The 26,301-nt window shown below is 41.2% G+C and overlaps 1 protein-coding gene across 5 annotated transcripts in view; it reads right to left on the bottom strand.

Moving 5' to 3' along the window:
- Positions 1-7,964: 7,964 nt before the first annotated feature.
- The window catches only part of BAG1 (BAG cochaperone 1), a 175,153-nt gene continuing 156,816 nt past the window's right edge, over positions 7,965-26,301 (bottom strand). Inside the window, exons 7-8 of one of the 5 annotated variants that reach the window (XM_075271040.1) lie at positions 8,799-8,873; positions 8,448-8,464 (exon numbers count right to left, since the gene is read on the bottom strand). In XM_075271040.1, coding sequence (XP_075127141.1) covers positions 8,817-8,873 — 57 coding nt within the window. In that variant the 3' untranslated portion in view covers positions 8,448-8,464; positions 8,799-8,816. Of the gene's footprint in view, positions 8,465-8,798; positions 8,874-26,301 lie in introns of all 5 variants that reach the window. The other 4 variants (XM_075271041.1, XM_075271039.1, XM_075271042.1 and 1 more) reach the window with 4 other exon arrangements.

Raw genomic sequence — 26,301 nt, forward strand, 5'->3', positions numbered from 1 at the left:
TATCACCCTCTCTTTTCGTGTTAACTCTGGAAACATTTCTACAATCAATTAGGCAAAATAACAAAATTCAAGGATTTCAAAGAGGGAGAGCTTCCTTACAAGCTGTTGCTTTTGCAGATGACATATTATTCTGTGTATCCAATCCAGCCACCGGTCTCCCCGAACTATTAGAGTCCCTACAAAGATATGGCCAGCTCTCAAACTACAAAATTAATGTGTCTAAATCAGAAATATTAAATGTATCCCTTCCCAAAGCTGAAGCACTTGAATTAGCAAAATCCTCCCCCTTTCTATGGAAATCATCAACCATCAAATACCTAGGTATCCACCTCCCGGCAGATCCTAAAGAAATATATAAGCATAACCACCTACCTTTATTGAAAAATGTTGAAAAACTACTGTTGAAGTACGACCTTCCACTAATCTCTTGGCTAGGAAGAAGAAACTTACTACAAATGTACATAGTGCCGAGAATTTTATATACGCTACAGATGTTACCCATACATGTCCCAAATGATTTCTTCTCCTCGATACGTAGATTGTTTTCTCGCTATCTATGGAGAAAGAAATCACCCAGAATCGCACACTCCTTCCTCACCAAACCAAAAAAGGAGGGAGGCTTAGCTGTACCAGATTTGCTGCTATATTATAGAGCCATCCAATTGTCCAGATGGATGTCGTACACCGTACCAATAAAATCTCCATCTCTGACCCTCCTAGAGGAAGCAAACCATGGCCCTGACATGATGAAACAACTATGGCTACCGAACCCCAAAACTTTCAGACACACAAATTTTTACCCCCTGTTAAAAGGCCCCTCAGAAACGTGGTTTCTATATAGAAACAAACTCATTACTGACGTGTCTCCACTGCTACCAGCAAATCTAGCTACGTATTTAACCTCCTTCAGATACCTAGACCCTCCTAATTGGTGGCAGAGGTTGAGTAGTTTCAAGATTAAAGACTTGTCTAAAGATGGAATCCCCCTGTCCAAAGAGGACTTACAGTTGACATTATCGATATCCAGTATAAACTTTTTGGATTATGCTAACTTTGTGCGAATAATTACAAACTTAGCTCAAAAAAACAATATCCAGAGACAACTGACTCGGTTTGAAACCTGTCTAATCTCATCCTCTCCCACTCACAGAAAAATCTCAACATGTAAAAATTATCTCACGCAAACAGCATCGACATCCAAACCTACCTACATTACCTCTTGGGAGTCTGAACTCAAGACATCCCTAACGGGTGATGAAATAGACTTTATTCTCTCCCACTCACACGGGTTTTCTGTTTGTTCTAGACTCCAAGAAAATCATTTTAAAGTACTATCCCGTTGGTACAGAACACCCACATGGTTCCTGCAAAGGGGCTTATCATCTACAGACACATGTTGGAGATGCAAAAAAGCTTCAGGCACAATGCTGCACATTTGGTGGGAATGTGAAACTATTCAAAAATATTGGCATGATGTATTGGCACAGATCAGGCTCATTATGGGGCGAATTCCTATAATTGGCCCTGCAGAGACCTTACTCTCAAAACCCTCAATAAGCTATAAACCTTCTAAACAAAATCTCATAACACACCTTTTGGAAGCAGCCAAATCAATGATCCCGTTATATTGGCTTCAATCAACCCCACCATCCTTCAGATGTGGAAGGAAAAAGTACATCAAATAGCTTGTTTTGAGGAGCTAATAAGTTGGAAAGACAGATCTCATGATGCATATACAAATCTTTGGGGTCCCTGGAGGAAATACTGTGCTTAAATTCCCTTTGAAACACTTACTTTAAAGTTTGACAAACAAAAATTTGAGTTATGGTACTACATATACTATGACTATTAAGTCCATGCATTCCTGACTCATCCCCTCCCCTCCCCTCCTACTCCCACCATCCTACCCTTTCTCTCATTTTATATGCCCCTTCCCCTTTTCTGCCCCTCACTCCAAAAAGCACACTTTATCTTATCTAATCCCTGAACTCACCACCCTAGTTTTCCACCCCTATGGTAAAGAAACCCAATTCATTGTACAAAATCTATACCCATTTTGCAAATGTTTTTTCTCTATTACTCATTTTAACATTTGACAAATTATTTCATCTATTTCATATTTCATATGTTCTTGTTTGTATACTCAACCTTTTGATATACAATTTTTCTTATTTGTTTTTCAATGTTCCAACCTACTATTCATATCTAATTTGTTTTGGTGAACTATGTAATTGTGTAAAAAAAAATGATGTAAAAACCTAATAAAATTGAGAATTTAAAAAAGATATATCTATACACACATATATGCATAGTAAATATAAATGGTTACAATATGTGAATGCAGTCACATATTGTAACCATTTATATTTACTATGCATATGTGTGTATAGATATATCTAATTGAGGACACAACCCCATCTTCCAAACTAATTTATTACAATTTTTATGAAAATTTCACATTATTTTACTATGTTATAGTTTTATGAATATGCTACATGGATATATTATATCTTATCAATGGAAATGCTTCTCTCTTATCAGCCCTCTCATGCAGCTTCTCACATCTGCTCACTCTTCTCCAGTGAAAAGACAGATCAAGTGATGCTAGGTTCACACTAGCGTTTGAGTCTCAGTACAAGATTCCATCTACCATTCCTCTTAAAATTGGAGAGCTTTAAGTCCTGAGAGGAGGACTTTACTCTCTGCTATCTTCCACGGAAACCAAGTGGACCCCATTATAGTCTAAGGGGACCACAGGTTTCTGCATGCAACCAGTTTTTAAGCAGATAGGATTTTCGCTTTTCAGGTCGAATTTTGAAGGACGGAAACACCAACATTAATGTGAAACTAACTTTAGATAGAATGGAAGTAATACTACTCAATACTCTACATCTAGTTCCAGGAGCACAGATGGTAAACCCCAAAACTATACACGTCGTATCGTGAATAAACGCAAACACAATGAGCAGAATGATGAACCGTCTGAGCTGAAGGTAATTAATCTGTCCAATCATTCTTTATCAGATGCACAAGTCTCGGTACTATCATTGGGACTCACCTTTATGTCCCACTGCACCCCTTGACAAATTTACAGCTATAAAAGATGTCTTTCTTTTCGCTAGGAAATTATTGCTTAAAAAACATTTTTTTTAAAGAGGACATGACTTCTTGTTTCACAGCCCAAGAAGAACTGGAGGCACTCCAGATTTTAGAAAAACACCTCGCAGAACAACTGGAACAGCAGGTGAGTACATTTCCTCCCAATATAGCCAAGAAATCCACCACATTCCCACCCTTGAATTTAAGTCCGCATGTAGATATTTTTGTGAGATCTATGTGTGATGTCATCATGTCGATTCCTGCACATAAAAAATATGACAATCTAACAGGGTCACAGAGAACTGCCTTGAAAGAATTGAAGAATATGAAAGATGTGGTGATTAAAGCAGCAGACAAGGGCGGGAATATGGTGGTCTGGCCGGTTTTGGCTTATGAAAAAGAGGCATTTCGCCAATTAAACAATAGCAGATGTTATAAGAGGTTAGATTGGTATCCAACAACTACCTTTGGGAAGGAAATTGAAAATATTCTAAGGAAAGCTTTGAGTGAAAACCTTATCACACAAAAAGTATATGATGGCTTAATGGTAGAACACCCCATAATACCGACTATTTATTTCCTTCCAAAGGTACATAAGAACAGTCTCAATCCACCTGGGAAACCCATTGTTTCTGGGAGAGGTGGATTGTGTGAACCGATTTGTAAATTCCTTGATTATTACCTCAAACCAATCATACTCACCTTGCCATCATACATAAAGGATTCAACGGAGGTTCTGCAGCGGATTGAGGATATTACTCTGGAGGATGATATGTATTTGATCACAGCAGATGTGGAATCGTTGTATACCTCCATTGACCATTCCTTGGGTATGCAAGCGATCAGGTTCTATTTGAGATCAAGTGGCATGGAAGCTGAGCTGATGGACCTTCTTCTTATACTATTGGAGTATGTCCTCAATCACAATTTTTTTGTTTTCAAGGACCACCTCTTTCTCCAGATCCAAGGAGTGGCTATGGGGGCGGCTTGTGCCCCCTCTTATGCCAATCTCTTCCTTGGATTCTGGGAGAGGGAGGCGGTCGATCATACTTACCAGCATGGGGACAGGTTTTGTCCTGGATGTGTTTTATTGATGATATCATCTTTGTTTGGCAGGGTACCAGACACCACCTGGATGAATTCTTGACGGAACTAAACAATAACACGCTGAACATTAAACTTACCTACAATATCTCTCAGAAGGAAGTTGATTTTTTAGATCTAAAAATTATTGTAGACAATACAGGAAATCTACATACTACTATCTTCCGTAAGGAAACCAGTGTGAACGCGTTCCTGCATTCTAACTCAGCTCATCCCTATCATGTCATAAGAGCAATGATAGGGATGACAATTCCTCAGGGCTAAACATATCTGTGACTTACCTGACAAATTTAAAGAAGAATCCAACCTTCTGCGACAACGATTTTTGGCTCGGGGCTATCAACCCAAGTGATATCGAAAGGGGATATAACAGAGCAGTGGAGGAACCTAGGAGTAATCTTCTCAACTTCAAAAAACGGTCACGAGAAGGAAATCAGATACGGTTTATTACCAACTACAATAACAGGTGGAAAGATCTACGTAATGCTATGTCCAGATTTTGGCCGATTCTAAAACAGGACAAGACACTTGAAAAGATCTTGCCATCAGAACCCCTAATGGTGGCTAAACGTAGCAAAACCCTAGGGGATCACCTTGTCCGAAGCCACTATGTTCCTCCACCATCAAGATTTATCTTCTCTAGCAAAGGTCCGAAATGGGGCTCCTCTGAGTGTGGTCACTGCACAGCATGCAAATTTATGATAAGAACAGACTCCTTTCAGGATTCACAAGGATCTCGCCAATATAAGATAGTACACAGCATGAATTGCCGCAGTGAGGGTGTTGTATACCATCTGACGTGCCCCTGCGGACAAATCTACATTGGTATGACCACACGCCAGTTACGTGTATGAATATTGGAACATATCCGTGACATCAGGAGGGCTCAGGATCCAAATGATGTATCTTTGCAACTGAACATAAAACCTGTTGCGAAACATTTCCGTGACCACCACATGGGGGATGTCCGTATACAGGTAAGGGCGATTGACAGAGTACATTTGGGTGTATGTGGGGGGGACATTAAGAAGAGGTTGTTACAATTGGAAACGAAGTGGATAACAATGTTGCAAACTGTATCACCTAAGGGATAAATGATAAGGTGGGCTTTGGATGCTTCCTTTAATATAGGTTATTCATTCTCTGGCTTTTATTGTTTTAGAATGATTTATGTGATGTTTTGTATCGTACCTTTTGGTGGGGGGCTTCTTATTTGGGGTCTGTTTAGAGTTTGGCACGTGAAAAAAATAGAAAAGAAAAATAGCGCACTCACCAGTCAACGGATCTAAAAACAGCAAAATTTTATTTCATCCTTAAAATACAAGGTCAGCCATTTCGACCATCAGGACAGAGAAGATGTAATGATACAAAAAGAAAAAAGCGACGATCGTTTCGTGCGTCTAGCACTTCGTCAAGTTCGTGCCAAACTCTAAACAGACCCCAAATAAGAAGCCCCCCACCAAAAGGTACGATACAAAACATCACATAAATCATTCTAAAACAATAAAAGCCAGAGAATGAATAACCTATATTAAAGGAAGCATCCAAAGCCCACCTTATCATTTATCCCTTAGGCGATACAGTTTGCAACATTGTTATCCACTTCGTTTCCAATTGTAACAACCTCTTCTTAATGTCCCCCCCACATACACCCAAATGTACTCTGTCAATCGCCCTTACCTGTATACGGACATCCCCCATGTGGTGGTCACGGAAATGTTTCGCAACAGGTTTTATGTTCAGTTGCAAAGATACATCATTTGGATCCTGAGCCCTCCTGATGTCACGGATATGTTCCAATATTCATACACGTAACTGGCGTGTGGTCATACCAATATAGATTTGTCCGCAGGGGCACGTCAGATGGTATACAACACCCTCACTGTGGCAATTCATGCTGTGTACTATCTTATATTGGCGAGATCCTTGTGAATCCTGAAAGGAGTCTGTTCTTATCATAAATTTGCATGCTGTGCAGTGACCACACTCAGAGGAGCCCCATTTCGGACCTTTGCTAGAGAAGATAAATCTTGATGGTGGAGGAACATAGTGGCTTCGGACAAGGTGATCCCCTAGGGTTTTGCTACATTTAGCCACCATTAGGGGTTCTGATGGCAAGATCTTTTCAAGTGTCATGTGGAGAGTTGCAGCCATCGATCTCTACCATCGGAGCCTTTTACATATGGACTCCATATTTGTAGATGTTAAATTTTTAATTTTTTTTTTCTAAAAAAATTTTAAAAAATTTTTAAAATATTTTTTTAACTTAGACATACTTTTTATTTTTGCTCACTTTCACTATTTATTATATTGTCACTTATTTGATTCACTTTATTGCCATCGTCTTATTAAATTTTATTGGCATCTTCATTTCACGTTTTTATTTTGTCACTCAGTATTTGTTTTATTCAAGTGCATATTTCACTTGACTTTTCACATTTTTTCTTGCACTTTTATCATATTGACCTTGAAAAAACCTTGCTGGGTTACCTTTTTTTTGTTTGTTTTATCTTATATGTAGTATTGCAACAATAGTTTATATCTTTTTGAAAACCTTTTGTGTATATCAACATCATCTATAGTTCACATTTTTTCTCTGGTGGCTATATGCAGTAATTAATATACAGGCGTATACAAGATATTGCTCTTGGTTTATATGTGCGGTGACTGTGGTCTTCCCTTCTATACACGCTGTATGTGTGTCTCCTTTGGACACTCCTACTGTTTTGATTAGCTCAAGCATTGTCATGTGATGCTCTCGCACCATTGTGATGCGGGAGCCACACCTGAATGAATTAATGGCGCCATTAATCCACTATTGTGTACCCTATAAAAGCTTCCCCTCCTGCCTCCATTCTGTAGCCCCCTGAAGAAGCAGGGGAGAAATGTCCATCGGGGCTCAGAGTGGAGGTCGCAGCTGGTGAGCAGTGGTTTATGTATATGCTTTACATCTTTTGTCCTATGTAGACTGGCTTATGTAATACTGGCATGTGTGTGTAACTTCACATTGTTTCTGTTACCTTATTTGCTCTAACTATATAGTGGTGATGTGGGTATGATCTTTGCAATGCTACAGATACTTTTCAATTAAGTGCCCTGATCTTGTGATATTGTCGGCAATAGGAGCCTATTTACATTTATATATACAAAATACAGGGCCCTTCTATACACACATTAATTGTGGCTGTTTTCATCCCCTACACCACTAGCAGATTATGCACCTGCTGGAGCTGCTCAGTCCAATGCGACCTCCACTCTTGTTGTTTGACATCTGGTGTTTTTAAATGTTTTTATGTGTTTGTGTTTTCCTGATACCAATATTCTTTACATTTAAAAAAATTTTGTAACAATAAATTTAGCTTTAAAATAAAAAAAAAAAATTTGTGTTATTTATACATTGATACTTAGTTGGTGCTTTTAATTTTAGATAGAAGTCTAGAGTTTGGAGATAGGAAAGCTAAAGATGATCTCACTTTCCTAGCACCTCAAAACTAGAACTCTTGACTCCCCAATCACTTAGTTAAGCCTTAGTGTAAATATTTTGTAAAGGGTTCTCAACTCACTTGAGCCCTCCTAGCTGAAACTTCATTAAACAATCTGTATGACAACTATGTATGAGTTTTACTTTCAACCAGCTTTCCCTGGATGAGACATTCCATTTAAATAACACAAAGACTTTTGAGGCAGCAAAGGTTAATTGTACTTTCATATTATGTAGCATTTTAAGGTACATAGGATCAATTTATGTAGCATACAATTAAAGCTAATATATTCAAGCATCATTGTAACAGGTAGGGCCAACCATAAGTGTAATGCCTGTGATCAGAGTGAATGCTCCAGGTTTCCACTGTACATTACAAGAAGGATTCAGTGGCTGTAGTGGCCACTTTGATTCAGACTGCCTGCCATCTTTAAAGACCTGGCATCCGTCATAACAGTATAGTGGATGTTGGGAAGGAGGTTAATATTGTAATTACATAGATCATCATTACATTTACATAGAAAAAAGTTTAATTTGATTCCAACAACAACTTGTCTTTTTTGTCAATTATGTGTATTAATTAATGCAAACTATTATATGTACTATTGTAAAAATCAAAGCTCCTTGTTAATAACTGCTCATAGACCAATTCCTCTACCATAGTAACAAATTTTTATTATACTTCGACCTTTAATTTGAAAGAGCCAAATTCTTGCATTGCAGCTTGTCCATCTCTTGGCTGATATTTCCTTCTACTGTGTCACATCTAGCAAGGAGACCCTATGGAATAAAAGCCAAAGCATTGTCATCACTATTATTCTCTTCACAAGAATATCCACATTTGGCCCTACTGCCTCTGAACATTTGCTGCCTGGAAGATTCAGCATCTCCAATTTGATTTTTCTCTCTCCTGGTAGCCTATCGCCAGTAGTCAGTGGTGAATCTAGCCTCTCTGCTGCTTGAAATTTGACTCTGGGGCGGGGTGGGGGGTGGGGGAGGTGTTGTTTATCTTTTCATTGTCTGCCTCAGACACGGGGGGGGGGGTGTGTTGGGGATGCTAGTGGTAACATTACAATAAATGCAATGCAGTAATATTTTGTGCAGTAATACTCACAGGAGACGTCTTCCCACATTACCCGTTTCTTCTCTTTGGACCGCCATGACCACTTCTTGCAGCTGTGACTTGACTCTGTAAATGTAGACAAATAATAAAAAAAACTGGCGCCCTGGCACTTGCCATATGAAGCCCTCAGTTGCAGCTACTCCGAGTCACCAACCTGGGAGGTGGTGGGTAAACACAAGGAAAAATGGAAAATAGTAAAAACCGGGTATGAAAGCGCCACTGAGTAGATGTAGGTTGATAAAAATCACTTTATTGGTTCCAAAGACAGAGGTATAACAACAATAGAACAAAGGCCCAATGTATAATCCATGTAACATATTCATAAAACTATAACATGGTAAAATAACGTGAAATTTTCAAAAAAAATTGTAATAAACCAGTTTGGCAGACGGGGTTGTGTTATCAATTAGATATATCTATACAGTACACACATATATGCATAGTAAATATAAATGGTAACAATATGTGAATGCAGTCACATATTGTAACCATTTATATTTACTATGCATATGTGTGTGTATAGATATATCTAACTGATGACACAACCCCATCTTCCAAACTAATTTATTACAATTTTTATGAAAATTTCACATTATTTTACTATGTTATAGTTTTATGAATATGCTACATGGATATATTATATCTTATCAATGGAAATGCTTCTCTCTTATCAACCCTCTCATGCAGCTTCTCACGTTTGCTCACTCTTCTCCAGTGAAAAGACAGATCAAGTGATGCTAGGTTCACACTAGCGTTTGAGTCTCAGTACAAGATTCCATCCACCATTCCTCTTACAATTGGAGAGCTTTAAGTCCTGAGAGGAGGACTTTACTCTCCGCTATCTTCCACGGAAACCAAGTGGACGCCATTATAGTCTAAGGGGACCACAGGTTTCTGAATGTAACCAGTTTTTAACCGGTTAAGGACCGCCGTACGTAAATTTACGGCCTGCGGTCCAGGTACCTAAAGACCGGACTATTGTCAAAATACGTCCTGTCTTTAGGTACCTTCTTGGCGGGGGGAGGGGTGCGGGGAGGACGGGGGTTAGGTGTTACTAACACCTAACCCCTTCCTCAATAATGTCCAGTTGGAACTGAGTCCGACTGGACGTTTTAACCCTTTCGATCGCGCCGTGAAACATCACGGCGCGATCGAAAGGCATCCGCCAGCAATTGAATCAGATCGGCACCCCCCGCGGCGAGATCGGAGGGTGCCGATAGCAGTAAAAGGTAGTCTGGGGTCTGGCCAGTGACCCCAGACTGCCCGGAGCCCCCACATACCTGGTGATCCTGCCAGGACCTTCTGATGTCAGGCTGTGCGTCTACACAGCCTGACATCCTGCTACGGAATGCCATGTGGGACACCTGCAGGCTGTGTCTCACATGGCATTCTATATCAGCACAGTATTGCTGATTGAAGTGTCCTAAATGGACACATGAAAAAGTAAAAAAAAAATTAAAAAAAATAAAATGAAGTGTATGAAAAAAATTAATAAAGTAATAAAGCCCAAAAATCCCTTTTTCTCTATAGAAAATGAATTATATAAAAAAAAGAACTAAAAAGTAATAAAAACAATGCATATTTGGTATTGTCGTGTCCGTAACAATCTATACAATAAAACTGAAATAATATTTAATGTACACGGCGAACGCCGGAAAAAAAACCCGGAAAAAACTCGCCGGAAGTAATGATTTTTCGCCGTCTCACCTTACAAAATATACTATAAAAAGTGATCAAAAAGTCATATGCATCCGATAACAGTACCAATAAAAAGCGCAGGTTGTCCCGCAAAAAATAAGCCCTCAACCAACACTGTCAACCGAAAAATAAAAATGTTACGCCTCTCAGAAGATGCTATGCAAAAAACATTGATTTATGTCCCCAAATGTGTTTTTCCTCTGCAGAACTAGTAACACATAAAAAAATAACATAAATGAGGTATCGCCGTAACCGTACCGACCCGCAGAATAAAGGACACATGTTACTTATACTGTACGCTGCATGGCGCAAAATTAAAAAAGTAAAACTCAATGCCAGGATTGATTTTTTTTTTTTTTTTTAAATCCAGCAAAAAAGGGTTAATAAAATGTATTCAATAAGATGTAGACACCCAAAAACGGTGTCATTACGAAATGCATCTCATCCCGCAAATAACAAGTCCTTATATGGCCGCGTCACCAGAAAAATAAAGAAAATATAGCATCTAATAATGTGAAGACAAAAGTCCGCAAAAATCGCCAAATTATTAGAACACAACTGGCTGCGGCAGGAAGGGAATATATAAGCTGTGCGAGCGGATATCAGGGGACACCCCATATTTACAGCTTATGAGGGAACGGACACCAGAAGTGACCCCTAAAGTGACCCCCAGAGTGACTCCCCCAATCATAGGAGCTACTGGGACATAGTACAGAATTTGGTGTCCCCAATTTCCTCTGCACCGCTTATATATTCCCTCTTCGCCATCCGCTGTGCAGTCACATCTGGCATACTAATCCTCACTACACCCCCTGATACATTCTTTGAGGGGTGCAGTTTTCAAAATGGGGTCACTCCTTTGGGGAATCCACTTTTCTGGTACCTTACAGGCTCTACAAACATGACATGGCGTCCAGATACCAAACATCTGAATCTGTACTCCAAAAGCCGCATCGCGCTCCTTCCCTTCTGCGCCCTGCTGTGCGCCCAAACTGCAGTTTATGCCACATGTATGCCACTGGTGTACCGGGGATAACGTACGTAATGTCATATGTGGGTATAAACTGATATTGGGGCACAGCCGGACACAGAAGGGAAGAAGGGTTATTGGGTTTTTGGAGCGCAGAAGGTTTGGTTTTTGGATGCCATGACACTTTTGCAGAGCTGAAACGCCAGTAACGTGGAATCCCCTGATATAAGATGTTATTTTGGAAACTACACCCCTGAAGGATTTATCCAGGGGTACAGACAGCATTTTTAACCCCCAAGTGTTGCTATAACTTATTATCCATAAATGAATACGAAGCTGATTGTGAAAGGTGAAAATGACCATTTTTCCAGGAATACGTCCTTTCAGTGCGTAATATGTTATGCCCGACTTGTATCAGAGATGAACGCTCTGAAAGCTGTTGTGCCCAGGATACCCGCTTAACAGTTTTTGGAGTGTCTCTGCTGACATAAGTCGGGCACAACATGTTGCACACTGAAATGGCAAATCAGTAAAATTTTCATTTTTAACTTCTCTATCAGTTGCGATTTCATTTCTGGAAACTAAATAAATGCAACACTCAAGGGTTAAAAAAATCTCGCTACACCACTTGATAAATCCCATCAGTGGGCTAGTGTCCAAGATGGGGTGACATGTCTGCAGATTCCACTTTATTGGCAATTCAGGGGCTTTGCAAAAGTGGCATGGTGTGCTCCAAAAACCAATATAGCGCTCCTTTCCTTCTGTCCCCGGCTGTGCCCAAACAGCCATTTATACCCACATATGGCATTAAGTCCGTTATCCGGGGTACACCAGTGTCATACATGTGGGCATACACTGCTATTTGGGTACCCAGCAGGGCGCAGATGTGAAGGAGCAATATGTGCTTTTGGAGTGCAGATTTAGATTCTTCGTTTTTGGACACCATGTCACATTTGCAGAGACCCTAAAATTGCCCCTACAAAATGGGGTCACTTCTTGGTGAATTCCAGTTTACTGGCACCTCCAGGGCTCTGCAAAAACAACATGGTGCCCAGAGGGTCCCTCTAAATCTCTACCCCAAAAGCTAAAACGCACAGTGGTCCTTCCCTTCTGAGCCCTGCTGTGTGCCCAAGCAGCAGTTTACACCCACATATATAATTTTTTGCCCCTCGGGATGGCCCCTTAATAGTTTTAGGAGTGTAGGTCTCTGACAACACAAAGTGGGTGCAACGTATTGGGCACCGAAATGGCATATTTTTAAAAATTTCAATTTTCATTTTGTACATTAATTTTTGGGAAGCATTTTAGGCTCAAAATGATAATACCCCTTGATACATTCCTTGACAGGTGTAGTTTCTAAAATGGGGTCACTTTTGAGGGGTTTCCACTGTATTGGTACTTTAGGGGCTCAGCAAATGCGACATGGCACCTGAAAACTATTCCAGCAACATCTGCCCTCCAAAATCCAAATAGCGCTCTTTCCATTCTGAGCCCCAACATGTACCCATACAGCAGATTATGGCCACATATGGGGTATTGCCGTGTTCAGAAGAAATTGTGTAACAAACTTTGGGGGGATTTTAATTCTTAAACTATTTGCAAAATTAAAAATATGGCGCTAAATGGACGATTCATTGGGAAAAAAAGTAATATTTCATTTTCACGTCCCAATGTTAATAAAATCTGTGAAACACCTGTGAGGCCAAAATACTCACTCTACCCCTAGATAAATTCTATGAGGGGTGTAGTTTCCAAAATGGGGTCACTTTTAGGGGGTTTCCACTGTATTGATACTTTAGGGGCTCTGCAAATGCGACATGGGATCTGAAAAATATTCCAGCAAAATCTGCCCTTCAAAAGCCAAATAGCCCTCTTTCCATTCTGAGCCCCGCCATGTTCCCATACAGCAGATTATGGCCACATATGGGGCATTTCTGTGTTCAGGAGAAATTGTGTAACGAACTTTAGGGAGCTTTTTCTCCTTTATCCTCTTGTGAAAATTAAAAATTTGGGGCTAAATTGACAGTTTGTTGGAAAAAAAGTAATTTTTCATTTTCAAGGCCCAATGTTAATAAAATCTGTGAAACAGCTGTAGGGTCAAAATGCTCACTCTACCCTTTGATATGTTCTGTGGGGGGTGTAGTTTCCAAAATGGGGTCACTTTTAGGGGGTTTCCACTGTATTGGTACTCTAGGGGCTCTGCAAATGAGACATGGCACCTAAAATTATTCCAGTAAAATCTGCCATCCAAAAGCCAAATAGCACTCCTTCCATTCCAAGCCCCGCCATGTTCCCATACAGCATACTATGGCCACATATGGGGTATTGCCGTGTTCAGGAGAAATTGTTTAACAAACTGTGGGGGGGCTTTTACTCCTTTAACCCCTTGTGAAAATGAAAACTTTGGAGATAAAGTGACATTTTAGTAATTTTTCATTTACACATCCCAATGTTAGTAAAATCTGTGAAACAACTGTAGGGTCTAAATGCTGACTATACCCCTTGATGAATTCTGTGAGGGGTGTGGATTCTAAAATGGGGTCACTTTTGGGGGGTTTCCATTGTTTTGGTACTCTAGGGTCTCTGCAAATAAGGCATGGAGCCTGAAAATTATTCCAGCAAAATCTGCTGTTCAAACACCCAGTGTCGCTCCTTCCCTTCCATGCACTGTCGTGTGCCCAAAAGTCAGTTTATACCCACATGTGGGGTATTTCTGTGCACGGGAGAAATTGCACAATAAACTATCAGATGCATTTTCTCCTTTAACCCTTTGTGAATGTGTTAATTTTAGGTCTAAATGAATGTATTAGTGAAAAAAAATGAAATGTCTAAATTTCACTGCCATATTATTTTTATTCTTATGAAATGCTTAAAGGGTTAACAAACATCCCAAATGCTGTTTTGAATAATTTGAGGGGTGCAGTTTTGAAAATGGGGTAATTTATGGGGGTTTCTATTATACAGGCCTTTATAATTACTTTCAGAACTGAAGTGGTCCCTAAAAAATTGGTTTGGAGAATTTTCTTGTAAATCTGGAAAATCGCTGTTACACTTTTAAGCCTTGTGACGTCCAAAATAAATTAAAAGACAATCAAAAGATGATGCCAATATAAAGCAGAGATATGGGAGATAATATTTATTCATGTATTTGGATGGTATGACTATCTGCTTGAAAAGTAGAGAATTTCACATTTTGAAAATTGCAATTTTTTTCTAATTTCCATCAAATTTCCTAGTTTTTTTTATAAATAAATGCAAAAATATTGATTAGTGTTTACCACTAACATGAAGTATAATGTGTTACGAAAAAAACAATCTCAAAATCATTTTTGTAAGTTAAAGCGTCTCAAAGTTATTGCCATTTAAAGTGACACATGTCAGTTTTGAAAAAAGAGGCCTGGTCTTTAACATACTTTTGGGCCTGGTCCTTAACCGGTTAAGCAGATAGGATTTTCGCTTTTCAGGTCGGATTTGAAGGACGGAAACACCAACATTAATGTGAAACTAACTTTAGATAGAAGTCTAGAGTTTGGAGATAGGAAAGCTAAAGATGATCTCACTTTCCTAGCACCTCAAAACTAGAACTCTTGACTCCCCAATCACTTAGTTAAGCCTTAGTGTAAATATTTTGTAAAGGGTTCCCAACTCACTTGACCCCTCCTAGCTGAAACTTCATTAAACAATCTGTATGACAACTATGTATGAGTTTTACTTTCAACCAGCTTTCCCTGGATGAGACATTCCATTTAAATAACACAAAGACTTTTGAGGCAGCAAAGGTTAATTGTACTTTCATATTATGTAGCATTTTAAGGTAAATAGGATCAATTTATGTAGCATACAATTAAAGCTAATATATTCAAGCATCATTGTAACATTGTATAACTATGATTGGTAGACAATCATCTGAACGAAGTTGGTGACAATAATGTGCATATTACCAATTTGTTTGTTCTGGTCTTTTTCTACTTTTGCATTAAACTTTAAAGGAATTCTTTAAAGAACTGTGAGGCAGCTGGGGAGATGGGGTTTCAATAAAGATGTTAAAGTCATCCATGATGAGGGTAGAAATACCGCTGGATAAAAAAAAACAAAATGATCCAGAAATTGGCAGGGTGAGCCAGGTGGATGGTAGATCACGGCTACATGTAAAAGGAGAGTGGGCAGAAAGGTCTGATAGCATGGACTTCAAATGAGGGGAATGTAAGTGACAGTACTGGTGGAATGACCAGAAAAACGCACTGTGGTGACAGAAGTATGCCTACCCCACCACCCTACCTGTTCTCAGGCCTAAAAGTGTGTGAGAATTGTAGGCTATTATGACACAGAGCAGCAGGAGAGCCAGTATCTGACTTCTGCATCCAAGGTTCAGTAAGGAATAAATTTCTGTATCAATGGCATACTTTTCATTGTGCTGAAACAAATTAGGGAACCTAAGAGAATATTTTCATTTTACTTCAGTCTGAATCCAAATGAGTACTTATACATCACAAAGTGAGAGGGGCAGCAGCCTTGAGCTGATAGACCTCAGTCTATCACTCTGTTTCACAAACTGAGTTCACTACGTCTTGAACCCATGATTTCCTGGCTATGTTCTGCAGTCTTGACCATTATACTATTAAGAATCCTGTTTGTTCTACGCCTTGCCTGGTCTGGTCTCTTCTATTGGAGTAATTGGTTTATGGAGATCAGATCACCTGTTCTGTGGTCAATCACAGTTTAGCTAGTCCTATATAAACCCACATCCTGTGCCTGATTATTATCGCTGTCTGACCCTTGTTTACCCTGAATCTCACCACTACTTTACTGCCCCTATGTACCGAACTTTGCAAACGTCTGACTACGGCTGATCTACTGCTCCTGTTTACCGAATTCTGCAAACGTCTGACCATGGTTTCTTCTACTCCTGAGGTACTTATACTGCATTTATTACATTAGTACTGTACCATTTACCTCATTTGGACTCCAGATCTGATAACTACCATTGTTACATAATAATCAGGCCCAACATGGAGACTGGAGGGGCAGAGTCTGCCTTGTCACAGCATGCATTCCAGATCTCGGAATTACATAACCTTGTATACAATCTTCAAGGACAATTAAATAAAGTGAAAAGTCAAGTAACTGAATTGGAAGGACATGAATTGTGTGCAAATTCTGCTGCGGTCAGACCCACTTCTCAAGTTTACCAGATTCCACTACCAGAAAAATTTGGTGGAAAGAGACACTTGTAACGAGGATTCCTTAATCATTGCCAGATGATTTTTTTTCTATGCATTCCTCTCAGTTCCCAAAGTTGTGTTCATCATTGCCCTGCTAATAGACAATGCACAAGCATAGGCATCATTCTATTTAGAACAGGATCATGCCATTTTGAATAATTTGGAGGACTATCTTGCAGCAATTAACTTAGTATTTGATGACCCCAATCGTTGCGCCACTGCTGAGTATCTCAATGCACAGATATCAATGTAAATAATCTTATAACACCAAATCAGCATGGGTTTATGAGGAATCGGTCACGTCAGACTAATCTGCTCAGCTTCTATGAAGAGGTCAGTTCAAGACTGGACATGGGTAATGCAGTAGACGTGGTGTATCTGGACTTTTCAAAGGCTTTTGATACTGTTCCACATAAATGGTTGGTATGCAAAATGAGAATGTTGGGACTGGGGGAAAACAAATGCATTTGGGTTAGCAACTGGCTCACTGATAGGAAACAGAGGGTTCTTGTTAATTGTAAATATTCAGACTGGGCCATAGTCACCAGTGGGGTGCCGCAAGGGTCAGTATTAGGTCCTCTCTTGTTTAATATCTTTATTAATGACCTGGTAGAGGGTTTACAAAGCAGGGTGTCCATATTTGCAGATGATACTAAACTTTGTAGGGTAATTAATAATGAGTATAGTAGAATATTACATGGGAATCTAAGGAAACTGGAAGCATGGGCAGAGACTTGGCAAATGAAGTTTAATGTTGACAAATGTAAGGTAATGCACTTTTGTCGACGTAATAAAATGTATGACTATGTACTTAATAGTAAATTACTGGGTAAGACTGCCAATGAAAAAGACTTAGGGATTTTGGGGGACAGCAAGCTTACCTTTAGTAACCAGTGTCAGGCAGCTGCTGCCATGGCAAATAAGATTATGGGATGCATCAAAAGAGGTATAGATTCTCATGACAAGGACATAGTTATACCTCTATACAGTGGCGTAACTACCGTGGTAGCAGCAGTAGCAGCTGCCACAGGGCCCGGGCCAGTAGGGGGCCCGGTGACAGCCGCTACCGCTGCGGTTTTTTTTCAATAGGCAGTTACGGGCCCTATTCACTTACCGATCCTGGCTGGGCCGGGATCGGCAAGTGACACCACGGGCCCCACAAAGGCTATCATTATACTCGGGGGTCTTTGCAGACCCCCGAGTATAATGACCGGCGGATCGGGAGAGGTAATAAACATAAAAAACTGTTACTTACCTCTCCGCGATCCTGCCAGGCCTCCGTCCTACTGTTGTCTGACGTCTCTGACGTCACATGAACCCAGCATGCTTCCCGGGTCATGTGACGTCCTACGTCATTAACGAAGGACGCGAGAGGAGGACAGCACAGGAGCCGGGAAACAGGTAAGAAGCAACAGTGGGGTTTTTTTTTCAATGTTTTTATTCCCCGGGTCTCCGATTATTATACTCTGGGGTCTGAAAAGACCCCAGAGTATAATAATTGTTTATGGGTGTCCACAGAGGGACATAATACTGTGTGCCACTATTGGGGTTAATACTGTGTGCAAGGGACACTATTGGGGTTAATACTGTGTGCAAGGGACACTATTGGGGTTAATACTGTGTGCAGGGGCCACTATTGGGGTTAATACTGTGTGCAGGGGCCACTATTGGGGTTAATACTGTGTGCAGGGGCCACTATTGGGCTTAATACTGTGTGCAAGGGCCACTATTGGGGTTAATACTGTGTGCAGGGGCCACTATTGGGGTTAATACTGTGTGCAGGGGCCACTATTGGGCTTAATACTGTGTGCAAGGGCCACTATTGGGGTTAATACTGTGTGCAAGGGACACTATTGGGGTTAATAGTGTGTGCAGGGGCCACTATTGGGGTTAATACTGTGTGCAGGAGCCACTATTGGGGTTAATACTGTGTGCAGGGGCCACTATTGGGGTTAATACTGTGTGCAGGGGACACTATTGGGGTTAATACTGTGTGCAGGGGACACTATTGGGGTTAATACTGTGTGCAGGGGACACTATTGGGGTTAATACTGTATGCAGGGGACACTATTGGGGTTAATACTGTGTGCAGGGGACACTATTGGGGTTAATAGTGTTTGCAGGGGCAAGTAAGGGACATAATAGAGTGCGGAGGAGGGGGGGGTCGGTCGAGGTCTTCGGCGTCAGTTGGGATGGGGGGGGCATGTCAAAAGTTCGCCACGGGGCCCCGCCATTTCTAGTTACGCCACTGCCTCTATACAAATCACTGGTACGGCCACACTTAGAATATTGTGCGCAATTTTGGGCCCCGATATACAAGAAAGACATAAGTGAACTTGAAAAAGTGTAAAGACAGGCAACCAAAATGATTAGGGAATGGGTGGACTGGAGTACAATGATAGATTAACAAACTTGGGGTTATTCAGTTTAGAGAAAAGACGTCTACAGGAAGATCTAATAACAATGTACAAATACATGAAGGGACAATACAAAGAACTTTTTAAGGATATTTTTACTCCTAGGCCAGTGACAGTGACAAGAGGACATCCTCTACGTCTGGAGGAGAGAAGGTTCACCAGAAACATACAGTAGAAGGGGATTCTTCACAGTAAGAACAGGGAGGCTCTGGAACTCTCTGCCCCAAGAAGTGGTGAAGTTCAAAGAGGGCCTAGATGCCTTTCTTGAAGAGAAAAATATCACAGGATATGGACTCTAGATTTTAAGGACACGTTGATCCAGGGTTTTTATACTGACTGCCAGATTTGGAGTCGGGAAGGCATTTTTTCCCCTGAAATAAGGCAATTGGCATGAGCCTCATGGGGTTTTTTGCCTGGATCAACACTGTAGGGATTGTAGAGTTATAGGTTGGACTTGATGGACTAATGTCTTTATCCAACCTCATCAACTATGTAACCTCCGCACTAAAATGGCGGTTCTATGGACTTTCTGAATCAGTTAAAGATGAACTTGTTAAAGAGGACCTTTGACCTCCTGGGGCACATGCGGTGTAATTGGCTTTTACGTTCTGTGCTCCCGGTGAAGAGCTATCAGTGCTGGTACTCTTCCTTGTCAGAAGGGCGTTTCTCACAGTCAGTCAGGAATGCCCTTCCTCACAGTAGCGTCTATTGCACTGCACTATGAGAGGAGGCATTCCTTACCTTCCTCAGCCATAATGCTGAGCAGTGAGGAATGCCGCCCCAGTACTCCTTTATGGACCAGTACTACCAGGAGGGGAGCGAGGCGTTCCTCACTGCTATCACAGTACAGCAAAATAGACACTACTGACTGTCAGAAACGCCCTTCTAACAGTGAAGAGCTATGGTACCGGTACTGATAGCTCTTCACCTGGGGCACATGACGTGAAAGCCAATAGTGCGCTGAATTCAGCGCACTTTCGGCTTTCTAGCATTATATAAAGCCATATGTGCCCCAGGAGGGGAAAGGTCCTCTTTAAAGTAGAACTTCCATCTGACTTTGAGGAGTATATATGATTATGTGTTCGTATTGACCAAAGACTCCTGTAAAAGAAGCGAGAAAGACAGGGTTATTATGATGGAGGCACCTTCTCCCATTTACCAGAGCGTCATTTTTACCAAAAATGCAGACACCTTCTCAAACAAGTTCTGCCCAGAACTTATGCAAGTAGATGCTATCCAGGGACCAATTTCGACTGCTGAAAAACGTTGTTGCCTTCCGGAAAGAGCATGCCTTTATTGAGGACAACCTGGACATTATGTTCTTGACTGCTCTAATAAGCTTTAAAGGGCTGTTGCAGCAACTGAAATTAGGTCAAATTTGGAGTCTTGTCCCCACTGTGTTTCTGTACTTCTTAACCCCTTCAGTGGCGAAGACATACTAAGGCACTGACCCACAAAGCAACTCATCACGTACTCTATGCTTGAGTGCTACTGCAGAAACAGCATGCCCAGTGTGAACATTCTCCTGCAGTGCCTCAGATGATTCATGCGCCAAATGCCGTTCAGACACTCCACACCTGAACCTAACAGCCTGGGATCACAAAGACCGAGTCAGAACAGTATCTGCCACAGTGTCTACTTGAGCTTGCTTTGTCTCTCGATGGATGCATGCTTCAGGTGTTTGTAATTGTCCTCATCCTATCAGGTCTTTCCTGGGTCTGTAAAAGGCTGACTGCTGACTTCAGTCCTCTATGGTTTTCGTGGTTACCCTCAGTGTCGCCCAGTGTGGCCCAGTCACGAAGGAGAGTTTAGTTGGAGTTGTATAGTTTCTGGAGCTGAATTGGAAGTGGTGTGGGTTTTGTTCTGTGTGAGAGTCTGTTTTACCCTCATACCTGCCTAGTCAACCCCTGTGCTGCATTTCTTGCTGCCTGTCGCTGTTTGATATTAGTGAGTTTCTGTTTTGGGTTTCAGGTTTGTTTTGCCCCAGTCATGTGGTTCCTTTCCTCACTACTCCACTCTTCCTCTCCTCAATTCCTGTTGTGTGTTTAGTGGTTGTGCTGTGCCTGTTAGTTCTCCAGCACGTCCCATCCTAGTTAGTAATGTTTGCAGCTGCACTTATCCTTTCGCTAGGGGTGACCGCCTCTAGTTTCTCAGTCCCTAGCCTCTTTCAGGTCTTCGTGTTTAGAGAACCAGTAGTTGTCAGGGCTGAGATTAGCTCAGGAACAGGTGACCAACACACCTAATCAGCCGTCTTAGCGCTAGGGACAGCTTACCTGACCTGTTTCCCTAATAGTGCTAGCACCATTCAGTACCACAATTGTCGGGCATTGACACAACCATGACAATGACTTCTAACCTCTTCAAGACCAAGCCTAAAAGTATCTAGCTGACCAGGCCTCATTTTTCAAATCTGACATGTGTCACTTTATGCGGTAATAACTTTGAGACGCTTTAACTTATACAAGTGATTTTGAGATTGTTTTCTCGTGACACATTATACTTCATGTTAGTGGTAAATATTGATCAATAATTTTATATTTATTTATAAAAAAAATAGGAAATTTATTGGAAATTTGGAAAAAATCGTAGTTTTCAATATGTGAAATGCTCTGCTTTTCAAAGAGATAGTCATATCACACAAATACATGAATAAATATTATCTCCCATATCTCTGATTTATATTGGTATCATCTTTTAATTGTCCTTTAATGTATTTTGGACATTATAAAGCTTACAAGTGCAAAAGCGATTTTCCAAATTTTTAAGAAAATTTCCCATACTAATTTTTTAGAGACCCCTTCAGGCCTATATAATAGAAACCCCCATAAATCACCCCATTTTCAAAACAGCACATCTCAAATAATGCAAAACAGCATATATGAAGTTTGTTAACCAATTAAGCATGTCACAGAAATTAAAACAATATGGAAGTGAAATTTAAACATTTCATTTTTTTCAACCAAACATTCATTTAGCCCTAAAATACACATTCACAAGGGGTTAAAGGAGAAAATGCATCTGACAGTTTGTTTTGAAATTTCTCCCGAGCACATAAATACCCCACATGTGGGTGTAAACTGATTTTTGGGCACACGGCAGTGCACAGAAAGGGAAGGCGCGACACTGAGGGTTTGAACAGCAGATTTTGCTGGAATAGTTTTTAGTGCCATGTCTCATTTGCAGAGCCCCTAGCCGGGGTGAACCTGCCTTTTTTCGCCGCCCGAGGAAAGAAAGCTGTGCACCCTCCCCCCCCCCCCCCGGGAGGAGGGGGCGGAGCGAGGGGGCGGGGCGGCGTTAGCAGGCAGAGAGCAAGCCTGGAGAGGACCTGCTCTCTGTCTGAGCATGAGCACCTCCCCAATCCACCGCTCGGTGACGCTAAGCCAGTCCAGGACAGCTTGTCCTGGACTGGCTTAGGTAAGCAAAAATGCCGCCCTCCCCGGGGCCCTGGCATAGCACCACCTGAAGCGTTCGCTTCAGGTCGCCTCATGGGAGGTGCGGCGCTGGCCCCTAGAGTACCAGTATAAAGGAAACCCCCCAAAAGTGACCCCATTTTAGAAACTACACCCCTCACACAATTCATTTAGAGGTATAGTGAGCATTTTCACCCAGCAGCCTTTTCACAGATTTTATTAACATTGGGATGTGTAAATCAAAAATTAATATAATGGCACTTCTTCACCAAATTTTTATATTTCACAAGGGGTTAAAGGAGAGAACGCACCCCACATTTTGTTAAACAATTGCTCATGAACGTGGCAATACCCTATATGTGATTATAATGTACTCTATGGGTACATGGTGAGGCTTGGAATGGAAAGAGCGCTATTTGGCTTTTGGAGGGCGGATATGACGGGATTAGATTTCCGTTGCCATGTTGCATTATCAGAGCCCCTAGAGTACTAATACAATGGGAACCTTCAAAAGTAACCCGGTTTTGGAAACTACACCCCTCACAGAACATATCAAGGAATGTAATGAGCAGTTTGACCCAACAGCTTTTTCACAGATTGTATTAACATTGGGACGTGAAAATGAAAAATTTGTTTTTTTCAATAAACCGTCAATTTAGTCTACATTTTTTTTATTTTTACAAGAGAAAAAAAAATCTGAGAAAAAGCCCCCCAAAGTTTGTTACACTATTTCTCCTGAACACAGCATTACCCCATATGTGGTCATAATCTGCTGTATGGGAACATGGCGGGCTCAAAATGGGAAGAGTCTGTTTTGGACTTGGAGGGCAGATTTTGCTGGAATAGTTTTCAGGTGTCATGTCGCATTTGCAGAGCCCCCTAAAGAACCAATACAATGGAAACCCCCCAAAAGTGACTCCATTTTAGAAACTACACCCCTGAAGGAATTTATCAAGGGGGTATTATCATTTTGAGCCTAAGAGTGCTTCCCAAAAATTAATGTACAAGGTACCAGGATAAAAGCTTTCATCCTGGTACCTGTGCCTACCATCAAGGCACGGGGAATGGTGGTTTCAACCGCCCATCTTTTATATATAGGAAGTGGACTATTAAGTTCAATTGTGTGTGAGCCGCCGTAAAGGGAAGTAGATAGGCTCCGAGAGGGTTCCTGGCTGCTAAAATATATTGAAAGCGTAGGATACCTCATTTGTTTGTAGAAATATTGAAACTAGCTATTCAGCTATTTAGTCTCCTGATGAACTCCTAAACACGGGAGGGAAACGCGTTGAGAGACGAGACTATTATATGTGAATGGGGACTTAAAGTTAACCCTTGAATAGATCCTCAACAAATTACCATCAGCTGCTATATCGGTTTAATACCGGATAGCTAATACTGGGCAGAGTGGGAGGTAGTTTATTTCCTAATACGGATACACCTTAGCCCATTTCTGCTACTTTATGGACGGCATGCTAATGTCTGTTTCCTTTTGAATATTAAACACTAGTAAGACATTTGTCTATTGGTTATTGGTCCAGGGGAGAGACTATTACTTCTGGATCAGTAAAAGCAGACCCTTGGCTTCTGAACTTAGGAGTTAGGAGTGATATATTAATTAAGTCATTTTTATACAAAGACTTTATTACAAAGGGTTATGCAGTGAGTTTGACACTTTATTTATTTATTTTCTATATGCCCGGGGATATTGTTTTAATGGTATCTAATAAAAGTTAAATTTTACACCGTCTATTTATTATTTGGAGTACAGTTTATTCAGATAGTGGATTCAAGTGGAGGTTCTGCCATATGTGGGTAGAAACGGCTGTTTGGGCACAGAAGGGAAGTAGCGCTATTTTGTTTTTTGGATCGCAGATTCAGATGTTTGGTATCTGATTGCCCATGTCATGTTTGCAGAGCCTCTAAAGTACCAGTAAAGTGGAATCTCTTAGGGAATGACCCCATTTTAAAAACTGCACCCTCAAAGAACTTATGGTTTGGGGGGTGTATCGGGCAATAGTATCCTAATAACACAAAAAATCCCTATTAAAATTTAACCTTTAATAGATTCCAATAAAACGCAAATCCCCTTAGTTAAGAATAAAGTGACTGGTGGTATCAGAAGACCATGGGAATTTAAAGATACACAAAGGGAAAGCTCAGTACTGGGTGCATAATATGTGGGACTATTCCCTCACATTGTTTCATATAGTCATCACTGTCCCTGTATGAGGTGCACTACCACTATACTTGTATATGAGAGCTCCAATAATGTCTCCTGCCCTTCCAGACACTTTGTTTATGTATAGCAATCTAAAAGATACATATGTGGGTCAATTAATAGTGAGTCAGGTCCTCTAGTATCGGCTACTTATACCCCGTCCCGTCAATCCCCAAAGGACCGGGCTGCCAAACCAACACATCCTCACTAAATATTCCCCTCTCATATGGTAAATAACCTTGACGCGTTTCACTAATTTGTTCATCAGGAGGTAAGTATGTTAAAGGATAGATGTGCAGTAAAAACCGCAGTTCACGGAACCATGAGGGTTGGCCCCGTTACTTAAAGGATTGACGCTGGTCTCTGCTTCGCTTCCGCTCTAAATAGAAAGAGCCTGGAAGTCCCCGCCTATCCTAGCTACGCCCCCACCCTCTGCTCTCCAATCCCTGAGAGCAAGGGAACAAGCCCACAGAGAGGGCGTGCCTGATGCACGGAACTAGATGGAGTCCGAATCTCGCGCATGCGCGAGCTCTTAGTAAAACACTCACTGTTTCTTTCAAACAGTGCAAGTGGTACGTGTAACAGGTAAGTAAACCACAGACCTAAGATGACGCTTGGCACGGATCCCCCACCCTGTGATACTAAAATCATAGACGCCTTTGAAAAACTAGTACTTGATGGTCTAGAGAAATTGTTACAAAATCTAGGATTTAAACGAGACAATCTACCAAAAGACGAAATCCTAGCATTACAGACTTTGGAAGCGGATAAATCCGTAATAATTAAAGCAGCGGATAAAGGGGGGAATTTGGTGGTTTTAGATAGAAACCATTATATTGAAATCTGTACACACATTCTATCTGACACCGATGCTTATAATGTACTTCCTGTTGACCCCACAGAGAGATATTGCACAGAACTAACTGACATTTTGAACCGAGCAAAGACAAATGGACTAATCACTCATAGTGAGTGGCAATACATGCTTCCCAGTTGCCCCCGGGTCCCCACATTTTACATTCTACCCAAAATCCACAAAGGATACCCGCCACTTAAGGGCCGCCTTATTGTCTTGGGCATAGGGGGTTAACACAAGGCGCGAGCGACTATGTCGACGAGGTAATACGTCCATTCGTTCTGGCGCTTCCCTCCTATGTCCGGGACACAATGGATGTCCTCTGTCATTTGGAGGACATCCAGATACCATCTGGGGCAGCCCTGGCGACACTGGATGTGGAGGCGCTCTACAGCTCCATCCCCCATGACTTGGGGTGTGGGGCGCTTCCTGGAGACCCGGGGGTCACGCTTCAGGGACCATGGAGGCTTCATACTGGAGTTACTACACTTTATTCTTTCCCATAACATCTTCCTGTTTAACGGCAAGGTATACCACCAGCGGCGGGGCACCGCGATGGGGTGCCCCACACCAACTTATGCGAACCTCTATTTAGGTTACTGGGAAGAGACTGTAGTCTTCAGTGATGACTGTGAACAATGGGCGGAGTACATTGTTTTATGGCTCCGCTACATTGATGACGTCATGATTATATGGTCCGGCA

This window comes from Leptodactylus fuscus, chromosome 4 (genome assembly GCF_031893055.1).
Source record: "Leptodactylus fuscus isolate aLepFus1 chromosome 4, aLepFus1.hap2, whole genome shotgun sequence".
NCBI lineage: Eukaryota > Metazoa > Chordata > Amphibia > Anura > Leptodactylidae > Leptodactylus > Leptodactylus fuscus.